At 36.5% G+C, this 27,411-nt stretch overlaps 1 protein-coding gene across 1 annotated transcript in view; it reads right to left on the bottom strand.

Moving 5' to 3' along the window:
- The window catches only part of LOC122747427 (multidrug resistance-associated protein 1-like), a 162,481-nt gene that overhangs the window by 74,481 nt on the left and 60,589 nt on the right, over positions 1–27,411 (bottom strand). Inside the window, exons 5-9 of the mRNA XM_043993451.1 lie at positions 22,292–22,353; positions 16,509–16,657; positions 15,465–15,606; positions 12,214–12,391; positions 1,775–2,029 (exon numbers count right to left, since the gene is read on the bottom strand). Of these exons, the coding sequence (XP_043849386.1) occupies positions 1,775–2,029; positions 12,214–12,391; positions 15,465–15,606; positions 16,509–16,657; positions 22,292–22,353 (786 nt within the window). The remainder of the gene's footprint in view (positions 1–1,774; positions 2,030–12,213; positions 12,392–15,464; positions 15,607–16,508; positions 16,658–22,291; positions 22,354–27,411) is intronic.

The following is a 27,411-nucleotide window of genomic DNA, read 5'->3' as shown; positions in this document are numbered from 1 at the left end:
GCAGTTTAAATTCTGAAGAATTGTTTGAGGCACTGAAAGTCTAAATGACTTGCCTGACTTCACCCAGCCAATATATTTCAGAGTTAGGACTTGAACTTGGGTCTTCCTTGCTCTGAGGCAGATTTTCTGCCTATTATTTCACATTGTCTCTCAAGGGTTTGGGGGAGACTCCAAAAGACAATGCATATGAAAGAAGGGGAGAAATGGCAAAGTATTATATAAATTTAACATATTATTAGTATCCATTTTAAAATCCAATAATAGTGGATCCATTTATAATTGAAAACTCAATATTCAATATTCAAAACTCAGCTAGGTGGCCTAGTGGATAGAGCTCTGGGCCTGGAGTCAGGAAGACCAGAGTTCAAATTCAGCCTCAGATACTTAGTAGTTATGTGAACCTAGACAAGTCACTTAATTCTTTTTGCATCAGTTTCCTCATCTGTAAAATGAAATGGAGAAGGAAACAGCAAAATACTCCAGTATCTTTGCCAACAAAACACCAGATGGGGTAACCAGAAGTTGGACACAAGCAAAATGACTGAATGGCAAATCTTGGTTTTCATGTTTAAAAATTTAATTTCTTTTTAAATGTTAGTATTCTGACATTAAATATCATGTTAATTTTGTAGGAATTTAGATTCTTGTTTAAGGCGCTATGAGAAAGCAGACCTATTGATGCACTGTTGGTGGACCTGTAAATGAGCACTACCATTCTGGAAAGTAATTTAGAATTATAAACAGGAAATTTCTAAACAGTACATACCTTTTGACCCAGATATACCACTGATAGGTCTATGCTCAAAAAGAGATCAAAAAGGAAAAAGTTCTAAGGTACAAAAATATTTACAATAGCTCTTTTTTTATTTGATGCCAAAAAAATCTCTAAACAATGAGAAGTCCAACAAATGAGAATTGGCTGAATAAATTGTGGCATATGAATGTGATAGAGTATTATAGTGCTCTAAGAAATGAGGAAATAGATTATTTAAAAAATACATGGAAAGACTTCTATAAATTGATGCAGAGCGAATTATATAGAAGAACAATTTATACTCTAAATCAATATTATGATCAATTTTGAGGACTTTTACAAACTGATTAATGACAAAATTAGCAGAATCAGAACAATTTATACAGTGACAGTATCACCATAATTTTTTTTTTAATATAGAGGTGGGGAGGGTGGGCTATGTGTGATGTGTTGCATGTACTTTCAAATGAGGTCACTGCATTTTTTTCTTAATAGTTTTCTTTGTTGCAATAGCCCTTTTATGAAGTGAGAATAATCTGCAAATGTTTCTCACATAAAAACAAAACCTTAAAAAAACAGCTTACAATAAAATACCCTTCCTTGATCATTTTATTTTCCTTGAAATTTTTAATTGATATAATTTCCAGAAGTGTTTTAGAGGAAACATATCCAATGTGACTGAAAGTCAACAGGGACATGGGGCAGGAATTCATAGTGAGAAAATACCTTTATATCTTCTTGGAAAACACTAATCTTTTCCTATTCACTTAAAAGTGATTTATAAGATTTTAAATATCTAAAAATGTACTTCTTAATTAAATTATTGCAACCAATTCATTTGTATGTATAAGAAAGGGAAGTGAAAAATTGAAATTATCTAGAGAATTTCATTCCTAAAAGTCCTATTGAGAGAAAAGCAGAAGATTTAACATGAAATAATCCCATATTTATCACCTCTAATTGGATAACTCAGTCTTCTGCTATTTGTCATTTGTGTAAACATGTCATGGAATGTCCTACCTTTAACATTTTTATTCTGTTAGCAACTAATGCATTTATAGGTATCACCAGCACAAGCATTGCAACACCTGCAAACACAGATGGGCCCAGCTCTTGCCAAAGCAATAAAATCGCCATCAGGATCTGCAGAGGTGCTGACCAGAGTAGATTGATATTTACTGTCAGGTCCATGAGTTGTTGGGCATCTGCTGATGCCAAGTTAATAATTTCACCAGTTGAAAATTTTTTTCTGGAAGAATTAGATAAATTTAAGGCCTGGGAAAGGAGAAATAAAAGATTTAAGAGTTATTCTGTAAGTGTAACTTTCTGATCTTCTTTTAAAAAAGAAGTAATATATAAGTACTATCTTTATGGAAACTTTCACTGAAACCACGAATAAAAAGAATTCAGATTGATTTCCTCACCACAACCCTATGAAACAGGTAGAATAATATTGTTATCCCTTTTTTACATGTGAGGAAAGTGACAGCAGTAGCAGTAATGTGCTCAGTCACACGATTGCTGGTGAGGGGAAGAAAGACTTTTCAGCTGTTTCTAATACCCAAGCAGGGTAAAACACAGTTGTCCTATCTCCCACTCAGCTGTGGTAGCTAAAGGCAAATGGTCACCTATATTTCTTTGTGCTTCACCTTTTCTGATCTCGAGTGAATGAGTGTTTTGAGATGGAAGTCCCTAGGCAACTGAGAATTAAGAAGATCTACAGGACTCATCAGAGGTCCCACTGGCAATCAGAACTGATTTGTGGTAGTAGCAGTGGTTACCAGAGTTGTAGTGGCTGATGTCAGAAATGTCTATTGGTTGTAGAGAGATACACTGAAGACATACAGATTCTGAATCATGGCCATCCGAAAAAAGGAAGCTTAAGAGAGCATGACCCATCAAGACAAAGAGAAGTGTTTTTAATTATGCACTCAAGGAAGCCATGGATCCTCAGGCCAGCTGAGCATCCTACCCAAGAGTGGGCTACACTTAAGGGGAACTTCATGAAGACTTCACAAGAGAGAAAAGGATTCCAGAACCAGTAGTTGCCACTAGAATGTGCATTCCTCATTAGAATGTATACTCCTTTAAAGGAAGTACGGTGCTTTTGCCTTTCTTTGTTAATCTAGAGCTTAGCATTAGTGCTGCCTTTTTGTTGTTGTTCATTTGTTTGGTCATGTCCAACTTTTTGTGATCCCATGGATCATTCCACTGTGGGCCCCTCTATCCTCCACTATCTCCCGAAGTCTGTCCAAGCTCATGTTCATTGCTTCCATGACAATATCTATCCATGTCATCCTCTGCCACTCCCATCTCCTTTTGCCTTCAATCTTTCTCAACATCAGGACCTTTTCCAATGAATCCCATCTTCTCAGTATGTGGCCAAAGTATTTAAGCTTCAGTATTTGACCTTTCAGTGAATAGCCTGAATTAATTTCTTTAAGTATTGACTTATTTGATCTCCTTGCTGTCCAAGGGAGTCTTAAAATTCTTCTCCAGCACCACACTTCAAAAGCATTGATTCCAAGGCACTCAGCTTTCCTTACAATCCAACTCTCACAGCCATACATGGCTACTGGAAAAACTATAGATTTGACTATATGGACCTTTGTTGTCAAGGTGATAGCTCTGCTTTTTAGTATGTTGTCCAGATTTGCCATAGTTTTCCTTCCAAGGAGCAAGTGACTTTTAATTTCATGGCTAAAGTCATAGTCCGTAGTGATCTTTGAGTCCAAGGATAGAAAAGCTGATACTGCTTCCATTTCTTCACTCTCTCTTTGCCAGGAATGATGTTCCAAAAATCTTAGTTGCTGTTGTTGGGTTTTTTTGATGTTAAGTTTCAAGCCAGCTTTTACATTCTCCTCTTTAACCTTCGTTAAGAGATTTTTAATTCCTCTTAACTTTCTGCCATCAAATTGGTATCATCTGCATATCTGACATTATTGATATTTCTCCCAGCAGCCTGAATTCTGACTTTTGATTCATCCAGCATTTTACATGGTATACTATGCATATGAGTTGAATGAATAAGGTGATAATATATAGCCTTGCTGTACTCCTTTTCCAATATTAAACCAATTATTTGTTCCATGTTTCATTTTAACTGCAGCTTTTGACCTACATATAGGTTCCTTAAGAGACAAGTAAAGTGATCTGGTACTCCCATCTCTTTGCAGACTTACCACATTTCATTGTTATCCACACAGTCAAAGACTTTAGTGTGGTCAATGAAGCAGAAGTAGATTTTTTTTTCTGGAACTCCCTTACTTTCTCCAAAATCCAGAGTATTTTGGCAATTTGGTCTCCAATTCCTCTGCCTCTTTGAAAACCATCCTGCACTTCTGGTAAGTGCTAAGTAAATACTTAATGAATGCTTGATAGATTGTCTCACATACTCTCTGCATGTGGGTCTAATTGCATAATTTAATGAAAGAGCCCACTATCCCCCTGGTTACTGAGTATATTTGTGAGATTTTGGAGGCAATGTTTTCTAATAAATCTTCTTTAAGAGTAAATGTCAGGGGGCAGCTAGGTGGCACAGTGGATAAAGCACTGGCCCTGGATTCAGGAGGACCTGAGTTCTGAGTTCAAATCTGGCCTCAGACACTTGACACTTACTACCTGTGTGACCCTGGACAAGTAACTTAGCCCTCATTGTCCTGGAAAAAAAAAGAGCAAATGTCATTTCTAAAAGCTAAAGTAGCTGATTGCCCTTTGGAAGTCTATCACTAGGGATTATAAACTATAGTGTTATGAGCTTAGTGATTTTCTCAAAGTTACACAAATTAATCGAAGTTGAGACTAAAAATCCTGTCTTTTGACTCCTAGTCCAGAACTGTTTCCAGTATACCTAGCTATATGTCTTAATTCCCATGAATGAAACTGTCAGGCAAGAGAATGGGAATAGGATTAATGATGATTCCTGGGAAACAACACTGATAGCAAGAGTATCCCTAATACTCCTGTGGTGTATGACTGCCTGAACAGAGAACTTGGGATGCTGCAGGAAAAATTTAGTCTAAAACCTGATAAGTTAGTCAGTGTGTGGTCTGATGCTGTCAGTGAAGAGCTCTTCCCAGCTATAATCAATCTATCAACTATCAATTTGCTAAGTGCCTGCTATGTTCCAGTCAATGTGCTAAATACTAGGGGTACAGAGAAAGACAGAGTTCAATAGCTTTGGGGAGCTCACAAAAGTTTTATTTTCAGGTAGAGTCTTTGGAAGGAGATAATCCATGATCTTTTTTTAGGTGGCTACAAGGGGGAACTATTCATACTTGGCACCATATTGATGAATTTGCCCCACAGGCTTTTCCTTAATTGAACAGCAAGAAGAAGGGTAAAATTGATTAAAAAGATAGGTTTGATAGATTAGATCTATGTATCCCTCCATGGCTCTTCTAACTCCCTATAAATAGGTATCATGAGGGGCAATTGGATGCTGCCTTCTGGGTAGAGCCCTACTTGAGTACCTTTGGGCTTTAGAAAAGGAGCATCCCCTGATAAACCAAGATACACATACAGGCAGATGAATAAATGAAATGTGAGGTTGGAACAGTGGCAGTGGCTTTCTAAGCAAATATGACTGTTCATAAAAATAGGTACTCTGGGGATGGCAGAAGGAGCCATGGCACCCTGTCACATAAGGAGTTTTGGGTGTGACTCCTGAAACATGGGCCTGAAAAGGATAAGGCCAATGGGTAGCCTCTAGGGGTGCCTTTAAAACTAGATCATGAAATCCAGCACCAGGGCAGTGAGGGTCCTCCAGCCCCATATAAGGCTAAGGTATATCAGTAGCCAGGTTACTAATACAACATAGGATCCTCAATGAGTTCACAGGGGCATCTCGATTTCAGTGGGAGGTTTTGGAGGCAGAGGACTGAGAAAAGAGGCATCGTGAGTTTCTGGGAACTGGAACCTAAACAGACAATTATGGGAACCTCTCTTCTTCTTATTGTGGATAGGGCCAAATAGAAACTCTTGTAGTTGCCTGAGCCAACCTGTATAGATAAACCTACATTGATATTTCCAAACTTTACTTCTAGCACTCAAGATATCCTCCTTATTCCTTTACACTGAATCCTGTATTGGTCTCCCTAGCACTCTGGTTTGTGAGTGGTGAGCTTTTGCCCTATCTTTCCTGGAACCATTTTTCAGTATCCCTTCCTGGCCATTTCTTTTTCTTTTTTTATTGAATAGAATTTTAATTTCCAAAATATATGTAAAAACAAATTTTAACATCAATTTTGAAAAAATTTGTATTCCAACTTCTCTTCCTCCTGCATCCCCACCCCCCACTCACAAGAACTCAAGCATTTCCAAATAAGTTATACATGAGTAGTCATGGAAAACATTCCCACATTAGCTAGGTTGTGAGAGAAAACAGTCAAACCCCCCCCAAAAAAAAAAACTTCATATTGAGGAATTGTCAAAGAGAAAAAAAAAATGTTTTTAAAAATTTGTTTCCAGGGGCAGCTAGGTGGCGTAGTGGACAGAGCACTGGTCCTGAAACCAGGAGTACCCGAGCTCAAATCCGGCCTCAGACACTCAACAACCACCAGCTATGTGACCTTGGGCAAGCCACTGAACCCCAACTACCTCAATAAAAAAATAAAAATAAAAATAAATGTGTTTCCATCAATTTTCAGATACTATCACTTCTTTCTCTGTAGATGGGTTGCCATTTTCATAAGTCCTTCAGGGTTATATTGGATCATTGCCTTGCTGAAAATAACCACATGCTTCCCAGCAGATCATCTTACACTATTGCTATTATTTTGTATACAGTACATTTCACTCTGCTTCAGTTCATGTAGGTCTTTCCAGGTTTTTCTGATAGTATCCTGTTCATCATAACCTGAATAAAGTACCTTAAACCTGACAAAGAATTTTCTTCATATTAGCCCAGCAAAGTAGGTACCATACATTTTGCCATTATATTCAATCATCATAACTATTTCCCTCCACCCTATTCCCTTCCCATGGTATTTACTCTATTTTCTATCTTCTTTTAAACTATTCCTCCTCAAAAGTGTTTTACTTCTGACTGTCCCCTCCCCTACTCTGTATTCCCTTTTTTTCACCCTTCCTTCCTTATCCTCTTCCCCTCATACTTTCCTGTAGGGTTAAATAGATTACTCCTCCCAACTGGGTGTGAATGTTATTCCCTCTATGAGCCAACTCTGACGAGTTTAAGGTCTTTGAGGTAATTCTGTGTTCCAAATTTTCTTCCTCCCTCTCTCCTCAACCCTCCCTATGAAATCAAGCAATTCAATATGTCATAATACCTTCCTCGAAAGTATTTTGCTTTTTATTACTCTCTCCCCCAATCTGCCTTTCCCTCCTTCCCCTCTCCACCTGCTTATCTCCCTCCCCTCCCTCAGGGCAAAAACATATTACTATACCCACTTGAGTATGTATGTTATTCCTTCTTTGAGTCAATTCTGATGATATTAAGGTTCACTCACTCCCCAATTCCTTCCCCCTCTTCCCCTCCCCTCCATAAGCTTTTTTCTTGTTTCCTTCATGTGAACAACCTCTCCCCAGACCATCTTCCCCCTTCCCCCTCCCCCAGTCTATTTCTCCTACACCTCAACCCTATTTTAAAGATGTCATTATGGGTTAGTTAAGTGGCACAGTGGACAATGCACCAGCCCTGGACGCAGGAGGTCCCAAGCCCAAATCTGGCCCCATACATAAGACACCCCCACAAAGAACAAAACATAAATGCTTTACAGATATCATCCCTTCATATTCAGTTCAGACCTGTGTCCTCTGTTAATTCCTTACTGAGATAGTTCTTATGAGTTCGAAGTATTATCTTCCCACATAGGAATATAAGCAGTTTGATCTTTTAATATCCCTCATGAAGTCTTTTTCCTGTTTATCTTTTTATGCTTCTTCAGGGTCTTGTATCTGAAAGTCATATTTTCTATTCATTTCAGGTCTTTTCATAACAAATGCCTGAAAGTCTTCTTTCTCATTGAAATTCCATGTTTTCCTCTGAAAGATGATGCTTAGTTTTGCTGGGTACATGATTTTTGGCTGTAGTCCCAGTTCCTTTGCCCTCCAGAATATCATATTCCATGCCCTCCGGTCCTTTAATGTAGAAGCTGCTAGATCTTGTTTTATCCTTACTGGAACACCACAGTATTTAAATTTCTTTTTTCTAGCTGCTTGCAATATTTTATCCTTGTCCTGGGAGTTCTGGAATTTGGCTATAATATTCCTGGAGGTTTTCCTTTTGGGATCTTTTTCAGGAGGTGATCGGTGAATTCTTTCAATTTCTATTTTAGCTTCTACTTCTAGAATATCAGGGCAATTTTCCCTCACAATCTCTTGGAGGATGGTGTCTAAGTTCTTGTTTTGGTCATGGTTTTCAGGTAGTCCAATGATTTTCAAATTATCTCTCCTAGATTTATTTTCCAGGTCAGCTGTTTTTCCAAGGAGATATTTCAAATTGCCCTCTATTTTTTCATTCAATTGGATTTGCTTTACTGTGTCTTGGTTTCTCATAAGGTTACTAACTTTAATTTGTTCAATCCTAATTCTTAGGCAATTATTTTCTGCAGACAGTTTTTTAATCTCCTTTTCCATTTGGCTTTTCAAACTGTTGACTTTTTTCTCATGACTCTCCTGCATTGCTCTCAATTCTCTTTCCATTCCTTCCTCTCTTTCTCTACATCTTCGTTCTATCTCTCCTACTTTCTCTTCAAAGTCCCTTTTGAGAGTTTCCATGGCCTGAGACCAGTTCATATTTTTCTTGGAAGCTTTGACCCTGTTATTATTTTCTTCTTCTGAGGATGTATTGTAGTCTACCTTTCCCCCAAAGAAGTTTTTGATGGTCTTCTGCTCTCTCTACCTACTCATTCTGGCTTACTATTTCTTGGCTTTTTACTCCTTAGAGTGTAGTGCTGCTTCCAGGACAACACACTGTTCCTGCTACAGCGTGGCCCAGGGGGTGGTTGGGCTTCTTCTCAGCCTGCCTGGCTTGTGCATAATCACAGCTGCTTTCTCTTTGACCCGGAAACAGAAGTCTGATTGAACTCTGATTCTCTAAGGTCAGAAGCTTGGCGTGCTTTTGCCCCTCCCCCACTGGGCCACCACCACTCGATTCAGCCCACTGGTTCAGACCCAGGGCGCTTTGCCCCTACTCCAGTAGATACTGCCTCCACTTCACCCCGGCCTACCACCGAACCCCCTCACCAGTCTGTGATCAGAGCCTCAGAAGCTGCTGGTGCGGAATACTCTGACATGCACTGGAAGCTGTGCCCCTGTCTGGGTCCAGACTGCAGGCTGAGTTGTTCAGCCTGATCAGTAGGTGATCGGACTTGCCCTCTTTTGTGGAGAAATAGTCTCACTCTGCTCTTATGTGCATTAGGATGTTCTGGGTTTTGATTTTTTACCGCATTATTTGGGCGTGAATGGATGGCTTTATCTGGAGCTTGTGGGAGTCACAGCCTCTCCTCCGCCATCTTGGCTCCGCCCCCAGTCCCTTCCTGGCCATTTCTAAACCCTACATGTTTCATTCCCCATTCCACTTCCCCCACCCTTTTATCCCCTCACCCCAACTTAGCATAGTAGCTAACACAAAGAAAGCACTTACCCATTTACCCATTCATGTATTTATGACCATGTCCTTGGAGAGGCAGGAGTTATTTCATTTCTAGCAATGGAGAAGGAAGTCAGAGTATTTTACTATACCACTGCACTTTATGATAAGCCTCTATGGCTGGCATGGAAGGCAGGTCGAAGCTGGTGGCTAATAATAGAATATGGGGAGTTGAATAAAACTGTCACGGTAATCACCGAAACTGTTTCCGATTTTGTCCCTGTAGTGAGCCTCCGTAAGTGGTATTATGGGATTGTATGGTTACTAATATTTTTTTCTATTCCATTGTTGGAGACTAGTAAGAAGCAGTTCACTTTCACCAAGCAAGGAGTTCTATATACCTTCATAATCCCTGTGGCTATTTGAATGGTCCCTTAGTCTGTCACAGTCTGGTGGGCAGAGACATGAAAGAGTCCCCATTTCCTCATTATACTGATTTCTACCATTACGTTGTTCATCCTTTGTTTTTGAAGAAGACCATTGACATTACAATATTGCAGCCCACTTTTCCTTTGTGCTTATAGGATTCTGTTTTGCTCATAGATTACATCAGTTTCTTTGAGGTGGGCACACCATGCTGAATGGTCCTGTGCTACGGTTTCCCATGTCTCACAGTCAGTATTCAAGTTCTTCAGAGATACCTTCAGACTGTTCTTATACTGTTTCTTCTGACCACCTTGTGAGTGCTTACCTTGTGTGAGTTCTCCATAAAATAGTCTTTTAGGTAAGTGTGCATTTGACATTCACACAACTTGTCCAGCTCATTGGAGTTGCACACTCTGCAATAGAGTTTAAATGTTTGGCAGTTCAGCTCTAAAGAGGACCTCAATGTCCAATACCTTATCTTGCCAGATCTTCCCGAAACAATTCAATGGAAGTAGTTCAGTGAATGCTGTAGATAAATTCACTTACTTTGGCAGTACACTCTCCAGTACTGTCTACATAGATGATGAGATTAATGCACCCATTGCCAGAGCTAGCTTAGAATTTGGGAGGCTCCAAAAGAAAGTGTGGGAGAGAAGAGGTAACAGGCTGCATACCAAACTGAAGGTCTACAGAGCTGTCATGCTGCATGCCTATGAAACCTGAACAGCTTATCAGCACCATACCATTACATTAATGATATAATTTTGACCAGAACAGACAAGGCCATTATAGGGTAGAAGATCAACCATTATAAAATCCAGGAGCTTGTCCAGTCACACAACTACTGGAGAGAGTACAATGCATGCGGATAACTCAGAATGATTCTGTATACAGTCCAGAACAAGCTCATCAGAGCAAGCACCTTAGAGTGGGCAGCATCCTCACAGGCACTGGAAGCAATAATAGTATAGATGTCTACCACAGCAGACTCCATTATGGATAATGGCAGTGGGTAGAATTGTGTGCGTGAACAAGTTGTAACTTTGGCAGAGATTAATGTCCCAGGCTCAAAGCCCTTCTTTTTTTGATAGCTCACTTGGCTGGCTCCTGAGGATGACTATTTCATCTGGTTCACTAATAGCTCCATTTGCTGAAAAGAAATATAAGAAACTATACCTCTGCAGCCATCCATATGATAATGGAAGATGGAGATCCTAGCAAATCCTGCCTTTAAACTGAGCTGTTTTTACACTGATTTCAGGGTGATACACATGGTCTAACCAAGTGATATAGAGTCTGGAGAAAAAAGAACTAGACAATTAAACGCCCTCAGAATCTTACTAAAAACTCTCCTGACATGCATTTTGGGAGAAATGTCAGTCAAAACAGAGTTAAACAGTTTCAGGACAGTGTGGAATAATCAAAAAGAGTAACATTCTAAAATTTAAGAGACCTGGGTTCTAGTTCTGATTACTGCTAAACAACTGTGCAACATTAGGCAGGCCAGTTCCTTCTCAAGGCCTCAGATTCTTTCTTCATCCATAAAATGAAGGCCTTTGATAACATTTTCATTAAAATACCTTTCATATGGATCCCATAAACAGAAGAACAACTTACCTTATGGTATATAATGTGGATTAATTTAGAGGAATATAGATATCCATTAGAAGGTTTAAATTTATTTTGATTTCAGGAGAATGATAACTAATTCTGATATGATATGATAACACATTGGGTATATGTCTGTATATATAGTATGTGTGCATATACTTTGCCAGTACAATTATGTGTATGTGTATATATATATATATATATATATAATGTAAATGTATGTGTATATGTGTGTATGTATATACATACACACATATATAAATATATCTTGGTGAAGTTGACCATAAAGGAAAATGACAAAGATTGGCATTGTTGTGGAAAAACAGTCACATTAATACATTGTTGATGAAGCTGTGAATTGGTATAGTCATTCTAGAAAGTAATTTGGAACTATGCCCCTATATAAAATTGCAAAGCATTTGACCCAGAAATGCCATCACTAGGCTTATGCCCCAAAGAGATCAGAGACAGAGGAGGAAAAGGCTCCATATATACAAAAATCTTCATAGCAATTCTTCTTAATGAGAGTAAAAAAAAACAACCTAGAAACAAATGGAGTGCCCATCAATTAGACAAGACTTGACCAAATTATGGCTTATGAGTATAATGGAATATTATTTTTCTACAAGCAATGCTCTAATGATTTAAAAAAACACATTAATGAGGGGGCAGCTAGGTGGTACAGCGGATAGAGAACTGGCCCTGGATTCAGGGGGACCTGAGTTCAAATCCATCCTCAGACACATGACACTTACTAGTTGTGTGACCCTGGGTGAGTCACTTAACCCTCATTGCCCTGCAAAAACAAAACAAAACAAAAAAACAAAACATTAATGAATCTTTGAAAGGAGATGCTTTCTTATATCTTTACCTTTTTGTAGAGCAATCCAATAATAGCTGTTTTAATTTTTGCTGAGTTGAGCATGTTGAAACGTTGATAGAATTGAAGAATCAAAGTTTGCAAAATGGCCACAAGAAAAAGAGCAACTGCATACCCATAGCCATTCCAAACCAAATCATGGTCGTTTTCACAGAAAAGAATCATCTGCCTGAATTAATAAGTAAAGGGAAAAGGGTAAGATGTTACAAACTGGTAGCATTTGAGTCACAAGAGTTAGGTTATGTGTTGCAGTTTGATTGACATATACACAAAGGAACAGTTCTACTCTACTCACCCCGTATAGCACTGGCTGGGCATAAAGAAGATGGTGGGGAAAATTCCTTAAACATTGAAGTTCCTTTTTGTTATTTTACTCCAAAAACTGATTAGAACTGAGAATTCACACTGCTTAATATCAAGTGTTAATAAAACTAGTGGGCTTCACTCTCCTTCAACTGCATCAGTGGAAATATAAGTGATAAAAACACATTTTATAAATCCACACCAACTGAATAGGCCCTCTTTCTCATTGAGATACTATGAATTAATACGTCATTTATTTTAGAGGTTCACTTCTTGGGGTGTGTAAAATAATTCACAAGTTATTCTACAAAATAAAAGTTCAGTGCTTAGTGTTTTAGACATTTTGATTTTATAAATGTGTTTTGTCATTATGTTTTTTGAAAATTGTCTTTAATCATGTGGTCCCCTTCACACAACCAATTTTTTTTAAATAATAAGAAAAAGACCTTTTAGAACTGGTTAGCTAATGACTGGATTCTGAAAAGTATAATATATAATTTCCCAATTGTTTGATAAGACATTCTGCTTAAGAGGCTAATCTCATCAAAGATTATGCTAATAATAAACCTGTGGCTTTTTTTTTTGAGACTGTGTATTCCTATCTCACCTAGGCTTGAAGTGCAGTGGCTGCTCACAGGTCTTGATCCCCTGCTCACTAGCAAAGATGCTATGTGTTAGACCTGCTTCCTTCCTGACCTAGGCCTAGCCTTAAACCTTGTGCTGGACCTAGTATAGACACTAGCTTATATCACTGCTCTGAGAACTGTCAGACTCAAGTGATCCCTCATATCCAGGTTGTTTTTCCTAAATTATATGTATCATTGGGGTGGAAACAAATACTGTCCAGAAAACATTAATTTATTGCTGAGTCAGATTTGTAAAGTAAATGTTTTAAAAGGGAAGGATTATTATTCACATTTTATAGAAATTTACTAATAGACTTTTATCTGTCCTGTAAATTTTGAAACAAAATGAATCAATTAACAGTGAATTCAGACTGCTCCTGTATTCAGTGACAAAAAGAGTAATCAATAAATACTAAATATCATAGCCCTTTTAAGAATGTTATACACTCATTTTTTGATTGACAATATTTTTAAGTACATAAAAACAAAATAAATAATGAAAATAATAAAACAATCTGGAAATAAGTTAATGAAAGCATTATTTTTGCTTCCTGAGTATTACACATTAAGAAACAATGTAATCATTTTATTAACTCTTAAAGTTTCTCGTTTCTATTAATTTATAAATCCTTCTTTGTACAATTAAAGACTTAACAATTTATGTCTATAAAGTCCAAGGACTTGTGACCTTTTGACAGATCACAGCAAATGCTTGATGAAAAAAAGCTTCTATTTTCATAAAAAGATCCTCAATTATTTCAGCCATACTGGATCAATGACCTTTGGGAGCCATATAAATCTGCTTAAACCATATCTTAGAAGGTTATAGCCACTTTTATTTTTTTCATTGACTAACACTAGGATAAGCAGAGAGAGAAAGAGTCTAGGATAACAGGCATTCAGGGGACTATAAAGTAGGAGTGGCCAGCTCCAGTTTATTATGCACTCTTTTTGTTCAGTTGTTTCAATCTTATCAGATTTGCAGACTCTTTATGACCCTATTTGTCCTTTTCTTGGCAAAGATACTAGAGTGGCTTGCCATTTCCTTCTAATTTTACCGACAGTCATATAGTGAATATATATTTGAGGCCAGATTGAACTCAGGAGGATGAGTCTTCCTGACTCTAGATCTGGCACTCTATCCACTGTACCATCTAGCTGTCCTCATTATGCACTACAATGGAGCAAATCATTGAGAGAAATGAGCAATAATATTTTGCCTTCTTGCAGTTATTAGTCCTCAGTGGGATTGGCAAATGTTTTTGTTAACCTGGTTCTTATCTGAAGTACAATTAAAGTAGAACTTTAAATTAATCTTTAATTAAATGGCTGCTTGAAAAACAGCTTGAAAACTAATTTCTTAGGGATAGTAAATTCTTTTAAGGTATATCATTGTTTTTAAGAATCAAAGGGTGAGGGGGCAGCTGGGTGGCACAGTGGATAAAACACCAGCCCTGGATTCAAGAGGACCTGAGTTCAAATCCGGACTCAGACACTTGACACTTACTAGCTGTGTGACCCTGAGCAAATCACTTAACCCTCATTGCCCCACTTAAAAAAAAAAAAAAGACTTTATTGGGGCATCTAGGTGGCACAGTGGATAAAGCACCGGCCCTGGATTCAGGAGGACTTGAGTTCAAATCCAACCTCAGACACCTACACTTACTAGCTGTGTGACTCTGGGCAAGTCACTTAACCTTCACTGCACCCCCCCCCCAAAAAAAAAAACAAGAATCAAAGGGTAAGGGGCAGCTAGGTGGCGCAGTGGATAAATCAAAGGCTCTGGATTCCAGAGGACCTGAGTTCAAATCCAGCCTCAAACACTTGACACTTACTAGCTCTGTGACCCTGGGTAAATCACTTAATCCTCATTGTCCCATAAAACAAATAAGCAAAATAATAATAATAATAATAATCAAAGGGTAGAAAAGCGAGCTTTGTTTCAATTCAAAAATTTTTCATGATTTCTTTGACAGATTATTGGATGAATGGGAGACAAATTATATAGTTCAGAATTTTATTGCTATTTGTCAAAAGTTTCTGCAGGAAGTTATCAGTGGAATGTAGCCAGTGTTCTCACAGTATAACTTATAATGTTTGCACTTGAACATCAACATTAATACAACCATAAATATAAATAACTTACCTAGATTTTATTTTAAACATTTTCCAAAATTTATACTTATACAATTTTCAGACACCTGGTAAAATATTAATATCTTATAGAAATAAGAAGAGCTAAGATTTTATCATAGAATACTTATGCTTTATTTTCAATATCAACAGATTGGGTAAAGAAACTTTGCAACTTACTTCATTATGAGTGGGCTAATAAAGGATAAAATGTCAGCAAACACTTTCAGTAAGGCAACCTGGATCAGTGAAAAGTTAAAGGTGTTCCACAGTGCACGAAGTAAAGATGCTTTTTTGGCTTTTGCTTCTTTGTGGAAGAAAAACTGAATGATCACAGAAAGGAAAAAAAAGCAAATAAACACCAAGTCATAAATAGTTCACACAGTAAAAATTAAGGGAAAGCCTGTATGAAATGACTGTAAAAATTAGACTTAACATATAGATAGAATGGAGCAAAAGGAGGTCAAGAAATAGACAATAAAAATTATGATAAAATTTTAAAATATGGCCATTAACATTAGTATGCTTAGAGCACTGTTCACTTACATTAGATACTTTTAAAAAACTGAAACCATATATCTTGGAGACAGCTAGAAAAAGAGGCATAGTGGGGTAACAGAATGACTCATGTTTTAACTCCTTCTGCTACCCCACACATGTGAGTAATGACATGATGGTTGTATTTTCAAGTCAGAATTATTTTCATGGTGGGAAGAAGAGAAGGGAGGAAGGTCTAGCAAGGCTGTATACTTATAATTTTCTATATGGAATTTTTACATGCAAATTACGAATGCACAGTTAGGGCAGGAAATGCCTTCTAACTATTGCCAGGGATTACAGACATATCCTTTTGGGGAGGGGGGGCAATTAGTGTTAAGTGACTAGCCCAGAGTCACACAGCCAGAAAGTGTCAAGTGTCTATATCTGGATTTGAACTCAGATCCTCCTGAATCCAGGGCTGATGATTTATCCACTGTACCACCTAGCTGCCCCCAGGATTACCGACATCTCGATGGCAGAGATAACTTTGTAAAATAACCCATTACTCTAGCTGAAAACATTTTATTTGAACAAGTTAGTAAGGTAGGTAGGACACATTTCATAGACAGGGAAGCTGAGAAGCTTATTATCAGTCCAATAGCCAACCTTCTTTTGATTTCTTAGAATAAAATAAATGATATAACTGCTAGAGTCGGTGAATAATTTCTTGGGTTTTAGTAATCAGCTTCACCTTTTGCTTCTTTTGATTCATTAAGATGTTCTTTCTCCATTGCTTTTCAAAGACTGGACACACATTGTAGGAAGAGTCACTATCATTTAATTCAAAAAGATCTTCTCTTTCCAATGGTTTCTTGTAACCAAGAATTACTACACTAGAAAGAAGAAAGTGAGGTAAGCACAACACTCATTAATGCAATAATTAAATTGGGTTTTGTTTTTAAGCATAAACTTATAAATCAAAGAATAATAAAACATACTTTTCCATAAGGCACATGGGTTCTATGGGAATATAAATTATTTTTTAAAAAATCTTAGAAGTCTACTAAAGACATGGATCAAGATCTCTAGTACTTACTATGCCCTTGCTCTTGGCCCCATGCTACTTAACATTTTTTAAATCAATGATTTGGATAAAAGCGTAAGTGAAATGCTCGGCATATTTGTAGATGACACCAAAGCTGAGAGTGAAAGCTAACATATTGGATGACAGAGTAATTTTCAAAAAAAGACTGTGGCAGTCTATGAAGTGGAACTCAATCTAAGATGAAATTTTATATTAATGAAGATACAATCTTAGAATTAGACATTTAAAAATACACAAGATCAAATCACTAATAATTTTTGGAATCTATATCCAAACCCAGATCTCTTAATTCTAAATCTAGCACCAATGCTGTCTTCCCAAGACTCACTGACACCTGATTAAAGTCTAAGACATGGAATCATAGATTTATATCTGGACATGACCTTACAGGCCATCTAGTCAAACCTTTTCAATTTACAGATGAGGAAACTGAGGCCCAGAGAGATAAAGTGACTTGACAAAGGTAGGATTTGAATTCAGATCTTCTGAATTCAAATCCAGATCTCTTTTCCACTGTACCATCCTGTTTCCCCTTAGAATCCTGACATTAATCTCTATTTCCTCCCTCTGATTAACTCAAAACTAGATAGCTATTTCCCATAAAATACAAAGTGTGGGGCAAGGAAGCAGGGATGGAAAACAAAAGTCAACTAAGGAATGAGCTGCTAGTGTTCTCCCCCTCCAAACAAAAAAATGATCACAAAAAATGATTTATTTTGTATATATTCTTAAGTGTATTATCTCACTCAAAACAATGTGAACTATTTGAGAGCAGGTATTATTTCACTTTTACATTGGTTTCCAAAATGCCAGGCATATAGCAGACATTTAATAAATGCTAATTAATTGATTAAATGATCAACCATAGATTTTCAACTCAAGTGCCCACCCTTCATTTTGCTTCTCTAACTTTGAACAGCTTAAGTTTGATCTAACCTAATTAGTTATTCAGCTGGGTTAGGAGTTAACTTTCATTAATAAAATGAACAATCCTGTTGCAATTTACAGGTAACAAAAGGCTTAAATGTAATGAGCAAGGTCTCTAGTAATGTATCCCATTAATGTGCTGGAAATTTCCTTATAGGGCAATTTTTTTAAAAGTAGAAAATACTTCATGTTCTATTAAATCCTTCTATTTCATTCCATAAAGTACGTATTCATTTTCAAGATAAAATTGCATCGACTTTCACAAAGGTCTTAAATAACATTTACTGTCTCAGCATTTATTTAGAACTGTGCAAAATTCATCAGTTTGGGTTCACATGTATAAGTGACCTCTTGCTTTCATGCTGAGTCTCTAAATAAGCCAGCATCTAAAAGTGAAGCTTGCATTCTATTGGGATTCCCACCACCTGATGTCTCACTTCTTTCTAAGAAGGCATTCTATCTTTTGTTTCTTCTAGTAGCTCTTAATATCTTCATCACACTAATTGTTTCTACAGGCTATTTCAATGTTTGGGGGGGAGGAATACCGCATTTTACCTCATACTAAAGATGTCAATCTTTCTAAAGTCACTTTTTAACCTAAATCCTCAAAATGGGAGAAACATTTTTTTTATTAGTAGCTCATCTTACCCTTCAATTTTAATCAATGTGTAAATTTCTGTTATTGCTTACGAACTGCTACAAAAGGGTAATGACAACTGCAATAATGATAGAAGAAACTGGTCTTTCAATTAGAGTGCTTTATATTTTAAGTGATTAAATATACATTTATTTTCATTTTATTCTTACAACCAATTATAATTTTATTTCTCACAAGCAATTCAGGGAACAGAATCACATAATAGATAGAGTTAGGGTTCAAAGTTAGGGTTCAAAGTCTGGGTTGAAGATTCTGAGATACATACTGCAAGAGAGATCACAGTTCCTTAAACTCTCAGTGCCCCCCAGCAAATCTCTTATTAGAGATTTCAATTTATTAACATTAGAGGATTTGCCTATGTGTTTCTTAATGTCAAATTCTCATTTCAATTCAATTCATTTTAATTAATTTCAACTCAGTAAACATTTATTCAGTGACTACCTTAATATCTGGTACTATTCCAGTTACAATGATTGCAAAGAAAAAAATTAAACCTTGTCTTTCAAGGAGCTTACATTCTGTTGAGGTTCACACACACACACACACACACACACACACACACACACATATACAAAGTAATTTCTGGGGACAGAGGCACCTAGTAGGACTGGGGTTGGCTTCCTATAAACCATGAAATCATAGATCAGGAACATTTTTCCTCCAAATAAAATAAACAGATATATTAGTACCAAATTGTAGATGGTCAAATACTAAGATACAACCAGTCCCATACCCATGTCAATTTTTAGGAAGAAGTAAAAAATGAACAAGATGTGGGTTCAGGTTAGTTCCCAGTTCCTAATTTAGGACTATGGGAATGAAATAGGCTTAGGAGCAGGGGATGGATATCCATACCTTTGTGACTTTTGACCAGACCTTAGATATAAAAGAGGGAAAGTAAAGAGAAACATAGCCAGCTAATTCCAGAAGTCATGAATGTCTAATAATAGTTTATAAAAATAAATATTATGTGTATACTACAGGGGGAAAAACCTTTAAAATAAAGGGATTAAATGAACTATATCTCTGCTACTTCTTCCTTCTCTTTCTTTCATTACCTCAAAGGGAAAACTCTGAATGTGTTTAGTGGAAAAAGATGTTTGTAAACTTGAGACTGTTTTATTTATGATACTTCTTGAGATATTGAGACATTACCAAAATTAGGGCTGAATGTCATTACTTTGCTTGAGGTGAAATCCATGTTTTCAAGAAATCTCCTTTGAAAACTGAATCATCAAAGGTTGGCACAGTGATTAAAGCACTGGCCCTGGATTGAGGAGTTAAAATTCGGCCTCAGACACTTGACATTAGCTGTGTGACTTGCAAAAAGAAAAAAAAAGACTGAATCATCAAAATTAAATGTCTCCATAGTCTACATATAAAAACAATATCAATTTTATGCATTTTTTCATTGTATAGACTCAGGTAGGGCAGTAGAAAGGACTCTGGGCTTATAGTCAGGAAGATCTGAGTGCAAATCTGACCTCAGATGCTTGTTAGCTATGTGACCCTAAGCAAGTCACATAACCTCTATATTCCTCAGTTTCCTTAAGTGTAAAACATGAGGAATAATAATAGTACCTAGTTCACAGGGTTGTTGTAAGTATATAATATTTCTGTGTGCTACTGCCTGGCACATAATAGGCACCTAATAAATGCTTGTTCCCTTTTCCTTTTCCTTAAAATTATTAGTGACCTAGTCTAGTAGAACACAATTTCCTTGAAGGTAATTTCCTTGTTCTTTTATCCCTAACACCAATAACAGTGTTTATTGAATTGAAGTAAGCTAAGTAATCTTAGTATCCCTAGAAGTCAAGTTGTCCTGGGTTATCTTGTTCTTTAACATTTTTTTTTTGTTCCACAAATGTTTATTACAGTGCTAGCAAAATATAAAGAAAAAAAATGGCCCTGCCCCTTGAGGAATTTCTATTAGTTTACAACATGTAGAAGCAAGATACATTTACATTACATTAGACTGTATGAAGACATTCCTAATTATGAGGATTTAGGAATACATTTCTTTCTTTCTTTCTTCTTTTGGTGGTGGTGGTGGTGGGGTGAGGCAATTGGGGTTAAGTGACTTGCCCAGGGTCACACAGCTAGTAAGTGTTAAGTGTCTGAGGCTGGATTTGAACTCAAGTCTTCCTGAATTCAGGGACGGTGCTCCATCCACTGTGCTACCTAGCTGCCCCAGGAATACATTTCTAAATGAAACTGTTGAATCTTTCTATCATCCATTTCACTTATTTATTTGTTTGTTTATTTATTTGTCAGGGCAATGAGGGTTAAGTGACCTGCTTAGGGTCACACAGTTAGTAAGTGTCAAGTGTCTGAGCTCAGCTTTGAACTCAGGTCCTCCTGAATACAGGGTTGGTGCTTATCTGCTGTGCCACCTACCTGTCCCCTTTCTATCATTATCTAGGTCATATCTTCCTAGATTGGATAACTTCTAAAGGGTCATGCTGAACCTTAAGACTAAATAATTGTACCACATCTGCACATATACTCTACTCATAAAAAGAAATAATCATTGGAATAATTATGAAAATCTAATTAAGTATGATTTCCTATAATAATTGAGATATCACTAATAGGTGAGCAATTCAAGGATAATGCAGAGTCAGAGAAAAAATATGTATTCTCCTGTTTGTGGAGATTGTCAGTTTATTGACAACTCTGGATTTCCTTATGATAAATATTCTAAAAATGCTACTTTATCAAAAAATACTTAGCTTGGTATTTTTATTAAGAATAATCTTTATGTTATAGTGTGTTGGACCAATCACCTAACATAGAAACACCCTAATTTTGGTAAAGACATACTACTCTACCATGTGATTTAGGGAACTGATTGTTATCCATTGTTCTAGAAGAAGACCAAAATAACATCATTGTGTTGGAGTCAAGGTATGGTGTGTCCGATGATCAGCCCAATATGAGCTCTGAAGGCTCTACCATAGGTTGGGCACAAATAGTCCATATGAACATTTAGAACATTTAGAACACTACCTTCTTTGACTGTGCAGTCACAATAAGCTGTGACTTTAAAAACTGAGAGACTGGGACACTCATACTTGTTCCTGCTGTATCCAAAGAGGGAGAAAATTCACTCAAAGCACACGTGCCATGAATTGAATGGGTGAAGAGGGACCCTTCTCTCTTTTCTCTCCTCTTAGGCCCCATGGCCCCAAGAAACAGTACTGGTGTTTCTATTCGTTGTTTTTTTTTGTCCTTCTCAGTTTCGGGTACAGTTTCAGAATAAATCAGCCATGGCAACCTCAGGATCAGTATTCTAGGCAGGATACTCCAAAGAGTTAAACTGACAGAGAAGCCCTAAGAAGCCAAGGTACCTGGGAATCAAACCAAAGGAGCCTTTGGACTTTGAGCTTGCGACTGTACTATATGGGAACTGAGCTAAGCTGTGAAATTCATCCCCTTTCCCTCCTCAGAGTATGAGCTGAAGAAAGGGGAAATTATACCTCATGTGTTGAGAAATATATTTGTTTATTTTTTATACTTTTAAAGTAAATATTACTTTGTAAAAGCTGCTCTGCCTGTTAAACAGTTAAATGGAATTAAGATGCAGGGGAACCCTATTAATGGAAGAACATCATGGGCAGGAACTGGAACTAGTGGCAGAGAACCTTAAATTCCATTAATGGTCAAATGCAAAACACCTGGCCTCCAGGCAGTGGGAGCCACAGCAGTCACTGCTAGACTTGAAATGCCACTTTTGATCATTAAATTGTATGATGTGGAATGTAGATGCTACTTGACTTTGCCTTTATAAAACTTTTCCAGTTTAGATTGCAACAAACAGATTCATCAAGTTCCTACCTGTTAAACCAGGAATATGTCATCTTACTGATGAAGGAAGCATGTTTTTCTGGACTGCGTTTCTAAAAAGAAAAAATATGTGTGTGTGTGTACCCACACACATACAAAATTACACATGATGCAGGGTGAAGTCAAGGCCTAGAACTTACATTTGAAATAATTTCTGTGTGTTTTGTAAAAGCAAAAAGAAAATTATTCTAAGAATTACTGAAGTGATTGGAAAGCTGCCCCATAATGACCTATACCATATTTATCGCTATAAAATTAGATGATTCCAATTTATAGGGTGTTCCAAAAGTCTTAGTGCATCAGGACACCCTGTATTATATAGTAGAAGAAGGACTGTGGATTTAATCCTAATAAATTGGTAATATATTCTGAATGAATGACAATATATAATATATCTTCTTTAGCTTATGTTCATAGTTTGTGTATGCAGCAAATACATTCCCCCCAAATCCAGGAAGTATTATCAATATTTATATGGCAAATTATGTTTTATTTTTAAATGAGCTTTTATTGATGTCTTATGTTTTGTGTATTATCAGTATTTTTCCCAGTATCTCTCTCCTTTCCACCTTTCAGAAAGCAATTCCATATTACATATAATATTTTTAAAGGGAAGAGTAACACCACCCTCCCCAACAAAACCATATGATAAATGGAAAAGGTTTGAAAATATATGCATTGTGTCACACCTATAGGACTCCAACCTCTGAAAAGAAATAAGGAAGAATATTTTCTCATTTAACTTCTCTGAGGCCATATATGATCTTTGTAATTTTGTAACCATTACTTTTTATTTTTGTGGTTATTCTTTCCATTTATACTGTGATAGTCATCACGTATACTGTTTTCTTGGATCATATTACTTGACTGCATCAGATTCAGTAAATCTTTACAAGTTTCTTTTGTTATTTCTTACAACACGGTAATAATTTATTATATTCATTTACCATAGTTTAGATATTCCTCAGTCAAGGAGCATCTACTTTGTTTATAATAGTTTGCTGCCCAAAAAAGTGCCACTATAAGTATTTTAGTGTATATGGGTCTTTGTTTTTATCAATAAACTTGAATTCTAAACGTAGTAGTGGAATCCCTGGGTCAAAGGATATAGACACCTTAGTAATTTTATTTGTATAATTCCAAATCTCTTCCAAAATGATTTTACTGAGACAAACCCAGAAACTATAGGGACACAATTACAAAACACTTTTCACACAAATAAAATCAGATCTAAACAAATGGAAAAATATCAATTGCTCATGGGCAGGCTGAGCTAATATAATAAAATGATAATTCTACCTAACTTAATTTACTTATTCAGTATAATACCAATCAAACTACCAAAAAGTATTTTATAGAGCTAGACAAAATAACAAAATTCATCTGGAAGAACAAAAGGTCAAGAATATCAAAGGAATTAATGAAAAAAATGCAAAGGAAGGTGGCCTAGCCATATCAGATCTAAAACTATATTATAAAGTAGCGACCATGAAAACTATTTGGTACTGGCTAAGAAATAGAGTGGTTGTAGATCAAAGCATACCATTTTCACTTTTTTTGTTGTTTTTTGGTTTCTTCTTTCTTGTGGTTTTTCCCTTTTGTTCTGATTCTTCTCTTACAATATGACATATGGAAATATGTTTAACATGATTGTACTGAATAACAGATTGGTTGCTGTCTTGGAGAGGAGGGACGGAAAGGAGAGAGGGAGAAAAATATGGAACTCAAAATCTTATGAAAATCAATGTTAAAAACTATCTTTACATGTAATTGGAAAAATAAAATAAAATACTATTTTTAAAAATTACTAAAAATGGCTTTACTGATTCATAGAGCTACCCAAAATGACTCCAACACTGACAATTCCCATCTTTTTTTACTCTTGTCAATTTACTGGGTATGAGGTCAAACCTCAGGGTTTTGATCTGCATTTCTCTTATTAGTAATTTTGGAGAATTTCTTCATATGGTTGTTAAGAACTTGCAATTCTTTTGAAAATTATAATAAAAATTATTTAATTTGTCTTTTGTAATTACCTCTATCCCTTGTTTTGTTGAGTACTTCTACTAATAGCTCTGAAATTTATATGATCTGCTTCTCTTCTATTTTTTAGAGTTATCTTTAGTATTAAGGTTACATAAATCTATTTAATTTATTGTAGAATATGCCCTAAGATGTCAAAGTTTAATTTCTTATTTTCATCATTCTCTTCTCTATTTTCTAGATTTTTTTTCTAGATTTTTATCCCTGTTTATTACCATGTTAGTCTTTGTATTCCTCATGGAATTAAAGTTTCTAAGGTATCTGTTTTGAGGTCTTCCTTTTAAAGATTTTCTGTGCCTTACAGATATTTTATAAATTTTTGTGTCCCTGATTGTTTAATTCATTACTACCCTTCCCTCCATGATCATTTCCCCCCTCATTTCCCATGAAATCAGCTCTGTGGGTCCACGACCTCCCACCCTTCTTGTTGTTATTTGTTTCCAGGAGCTCTGCTTTCTGCTTTCCCATTTCTCTCTTTCTCTCTCTGGCAATCAAGGTTAAGTAACTTGCCCAGGGTCACACAGCTAGTAAGTGGCAAGTGTCTGAGGCCATATTTGAACTTAGGTCCTCCTGATTCCAGGGCCGGTGCTCTATCCATTGTGCCACCCAGCTGCCCCAATTCCCTTCTCTTGAAGCAAGATACTATCCATGGAAGAACAACTCTCCTTTAGAGGAAACAGATTCTCTAAGCAACAAACCCTAAAAGTCATACCCATTTTAAGGTTTCAATTTTCCATAATAAAATCTCTCTCCTCCCAAATGTTTGGATGTTTCTAAACCATACTCTCTGAACTCTAGTCATCTTCTTTATTCCTCTACCACCAGAACTTAGACTTTGCCCTAGGAATTCTAGACTCTGGGAAGTGAGCTTTCATCTTATCTAGCCTGGAACAAAGTCACCATGGCACTTTCAAGTAATTTCCAAATATGTCATCCTCCTATCTCCACCCACTTCCTAGCCCTCCTTTAATTTGGAGTCTTTTCCTATTAGAGAATTAGCTTCTTAAGAGCAGGCACTCTCCTTGTTTGTATATGTATCATCATCTTTTAGTACAGTCCCTGGCCCTTAGTTATCACTTAAGTAAATACTTTTTCATTCGTTTGACTTCAACATTTCAAGGATACTAGATTTCATATATGGTCTACTTCCTCTACAAACAAAGATCCCAATCCCTTCATAATGATGTATAATCTAATAGAGTTGATGTCATTAAAAAGAAAACGTTACTCAGTTCCTTTGAACTAAGCTATGGTGATCTTCAGATAAAAGGCATATAATTCATTTCAGGGCTTTCTTAAAGACTTCTGGATTAATATGTTTTATCAGATTTGCAGTTGGCTAGTAGAGCCTTTGAGAACCCAAGGTCACTATGTCAAAATGATGAAAGTGTGACTTTAGTAAACAATAAAAGGTACACCTTTGAAATAAGCACATTATTTCAGAAGGTTTAAAAAGAACTTCCCTTTGAACTTTCTATTTTAAATCCAAGGTATTAGTATATTTGTCAAAGTTTTGATAGTACATTAATATCTACCACCTTTAATGTTTCTTCTTGATATCAACTTATTTATTCTTGGGAAAATAGAACTGAATAAAAATATAAATACAGTTTATTTCAATACATTAACTCTTTCCTTTTCCTCAATTTCTATTCTACTTGGAAGTAATGTTGGAAAAATATACACACCCCATTTCAGAATCTGAGCCCCAAAAATTCCAGTTACAATATAATGAATGAAATTTAGCACAATTATATTCTTCTATTTCTTGTTTTTCTCTATCCTTTTATTTTTTCAATCTTTTTTTCCGGGTAAATTAGTACTTTTATTAATAATGCCAGCATGGGTTTTGTTTTGTTTTTGTTTTTGTTTTTGTTTTCAGTGCAACAAACATTTATTTTATTTTTCCAATTTCATTTGAAGGTAGTTTTCAACATTCATTTTCTTAAGATTTAGAGTTTCACATTTTTCTTCCTCCCTCCCTTTCCTCCCCCCTCCACAAGACATCAATCAATCTGATATAGGTTATATATGTACAATCCATGAGTGCCGGTTTTTTTTTTTCAGTTCGTTCTCTAGGGATGGATAGTATGCTTTATTAGTCCTTTGGGATTGTCTTGGATCATTATATCGCTGAGAGTAGTTAAGTCATTCACAATTGTTCATTGCACAATACTGCTGTCACTATGCACAATGTCCTCCCAGTTCTGCTCATTTCACTATACATCATATGAGTCTTTCCAGGTTTTTCTGGGATCATCCTGTTTGTCATTTCCTATAGCACAATACCATTCCACTGCAATCATATACCACAGCTTCTTCAGTCATTCCTCAACTGATGGACATTCCCTTGATTCCCAGTTTTTAACCACCACAAAGAGTTGCTATAAATATTTTTTGTACAATTTCCCCCTTTTCTCTTTTTCATGATTACTATTGTTAACTATTTTCCCTCCATCCTATTCCCTTTCCCATTATATTTACTCTATTATCTGTCTTCTTTCATCCTATCATTCTTCAAAAGGGATTTGCTTCAGTCTGACCCCTCCCCCAATCTGCCGTCCCTTCTTTTGCCCCTCTCTCTTTATCCCTTTCCCCTCCTATTTTCCTGCAGGGTTAGAGAGATTACTCCACCCAATTGAGTGTGTACATTATTTTCCTCTACCTCTTCAAAGTCCTTTTTGAGGGCCTCTTTGGCCTGAGACCAATTCATATTTTTCTTGGAAGCTTTATATATAGGGGCCCTGACATTAACATCTTCCTCTGAGGGTGCACCTCGATCTTCCTTATCACTAAAGAAACTCACCTTTCTCTGTCTGCTCATCTTGCCTTTCTTTTACTTGACTTTTAGGTCCTTAAAGTGGGGCACTATTTCCAGACTGCACTATCCCAAGCTTCAGAAGGTCCCAGGTGGTATGATTTGAGGAGAATCAGGTTCTTCACTCTCCTGGCCTGTTCCCTGGTCCGTAGATGACCCCAGACCAACTTGCTAATCAACCAGCTTTATGTGTTGTAGTTGTCAGCTCCAACAAGTGTGTGCCCTTCCCCCACCTGGACCACTGCTACTC

This window comes from Dromiciops gliroides, chromosome 3 (genome assembly GCF_019393635.1).
Source record: "Dromiciops gliroides isolate mDroGli1 chromosome 3, mDroGli1.pri, whole genome shotgun sequence".
Lineage (NCBI taxonomy): Eukaryota > Metazoa > Chordata > Mammalia > Microbiotheria > Microbiotheriidae > Dromiciops > Dromiciops gliroides.
This window is presented reverse-complemented; position numbering and strand designations above follow the sequence as displayed.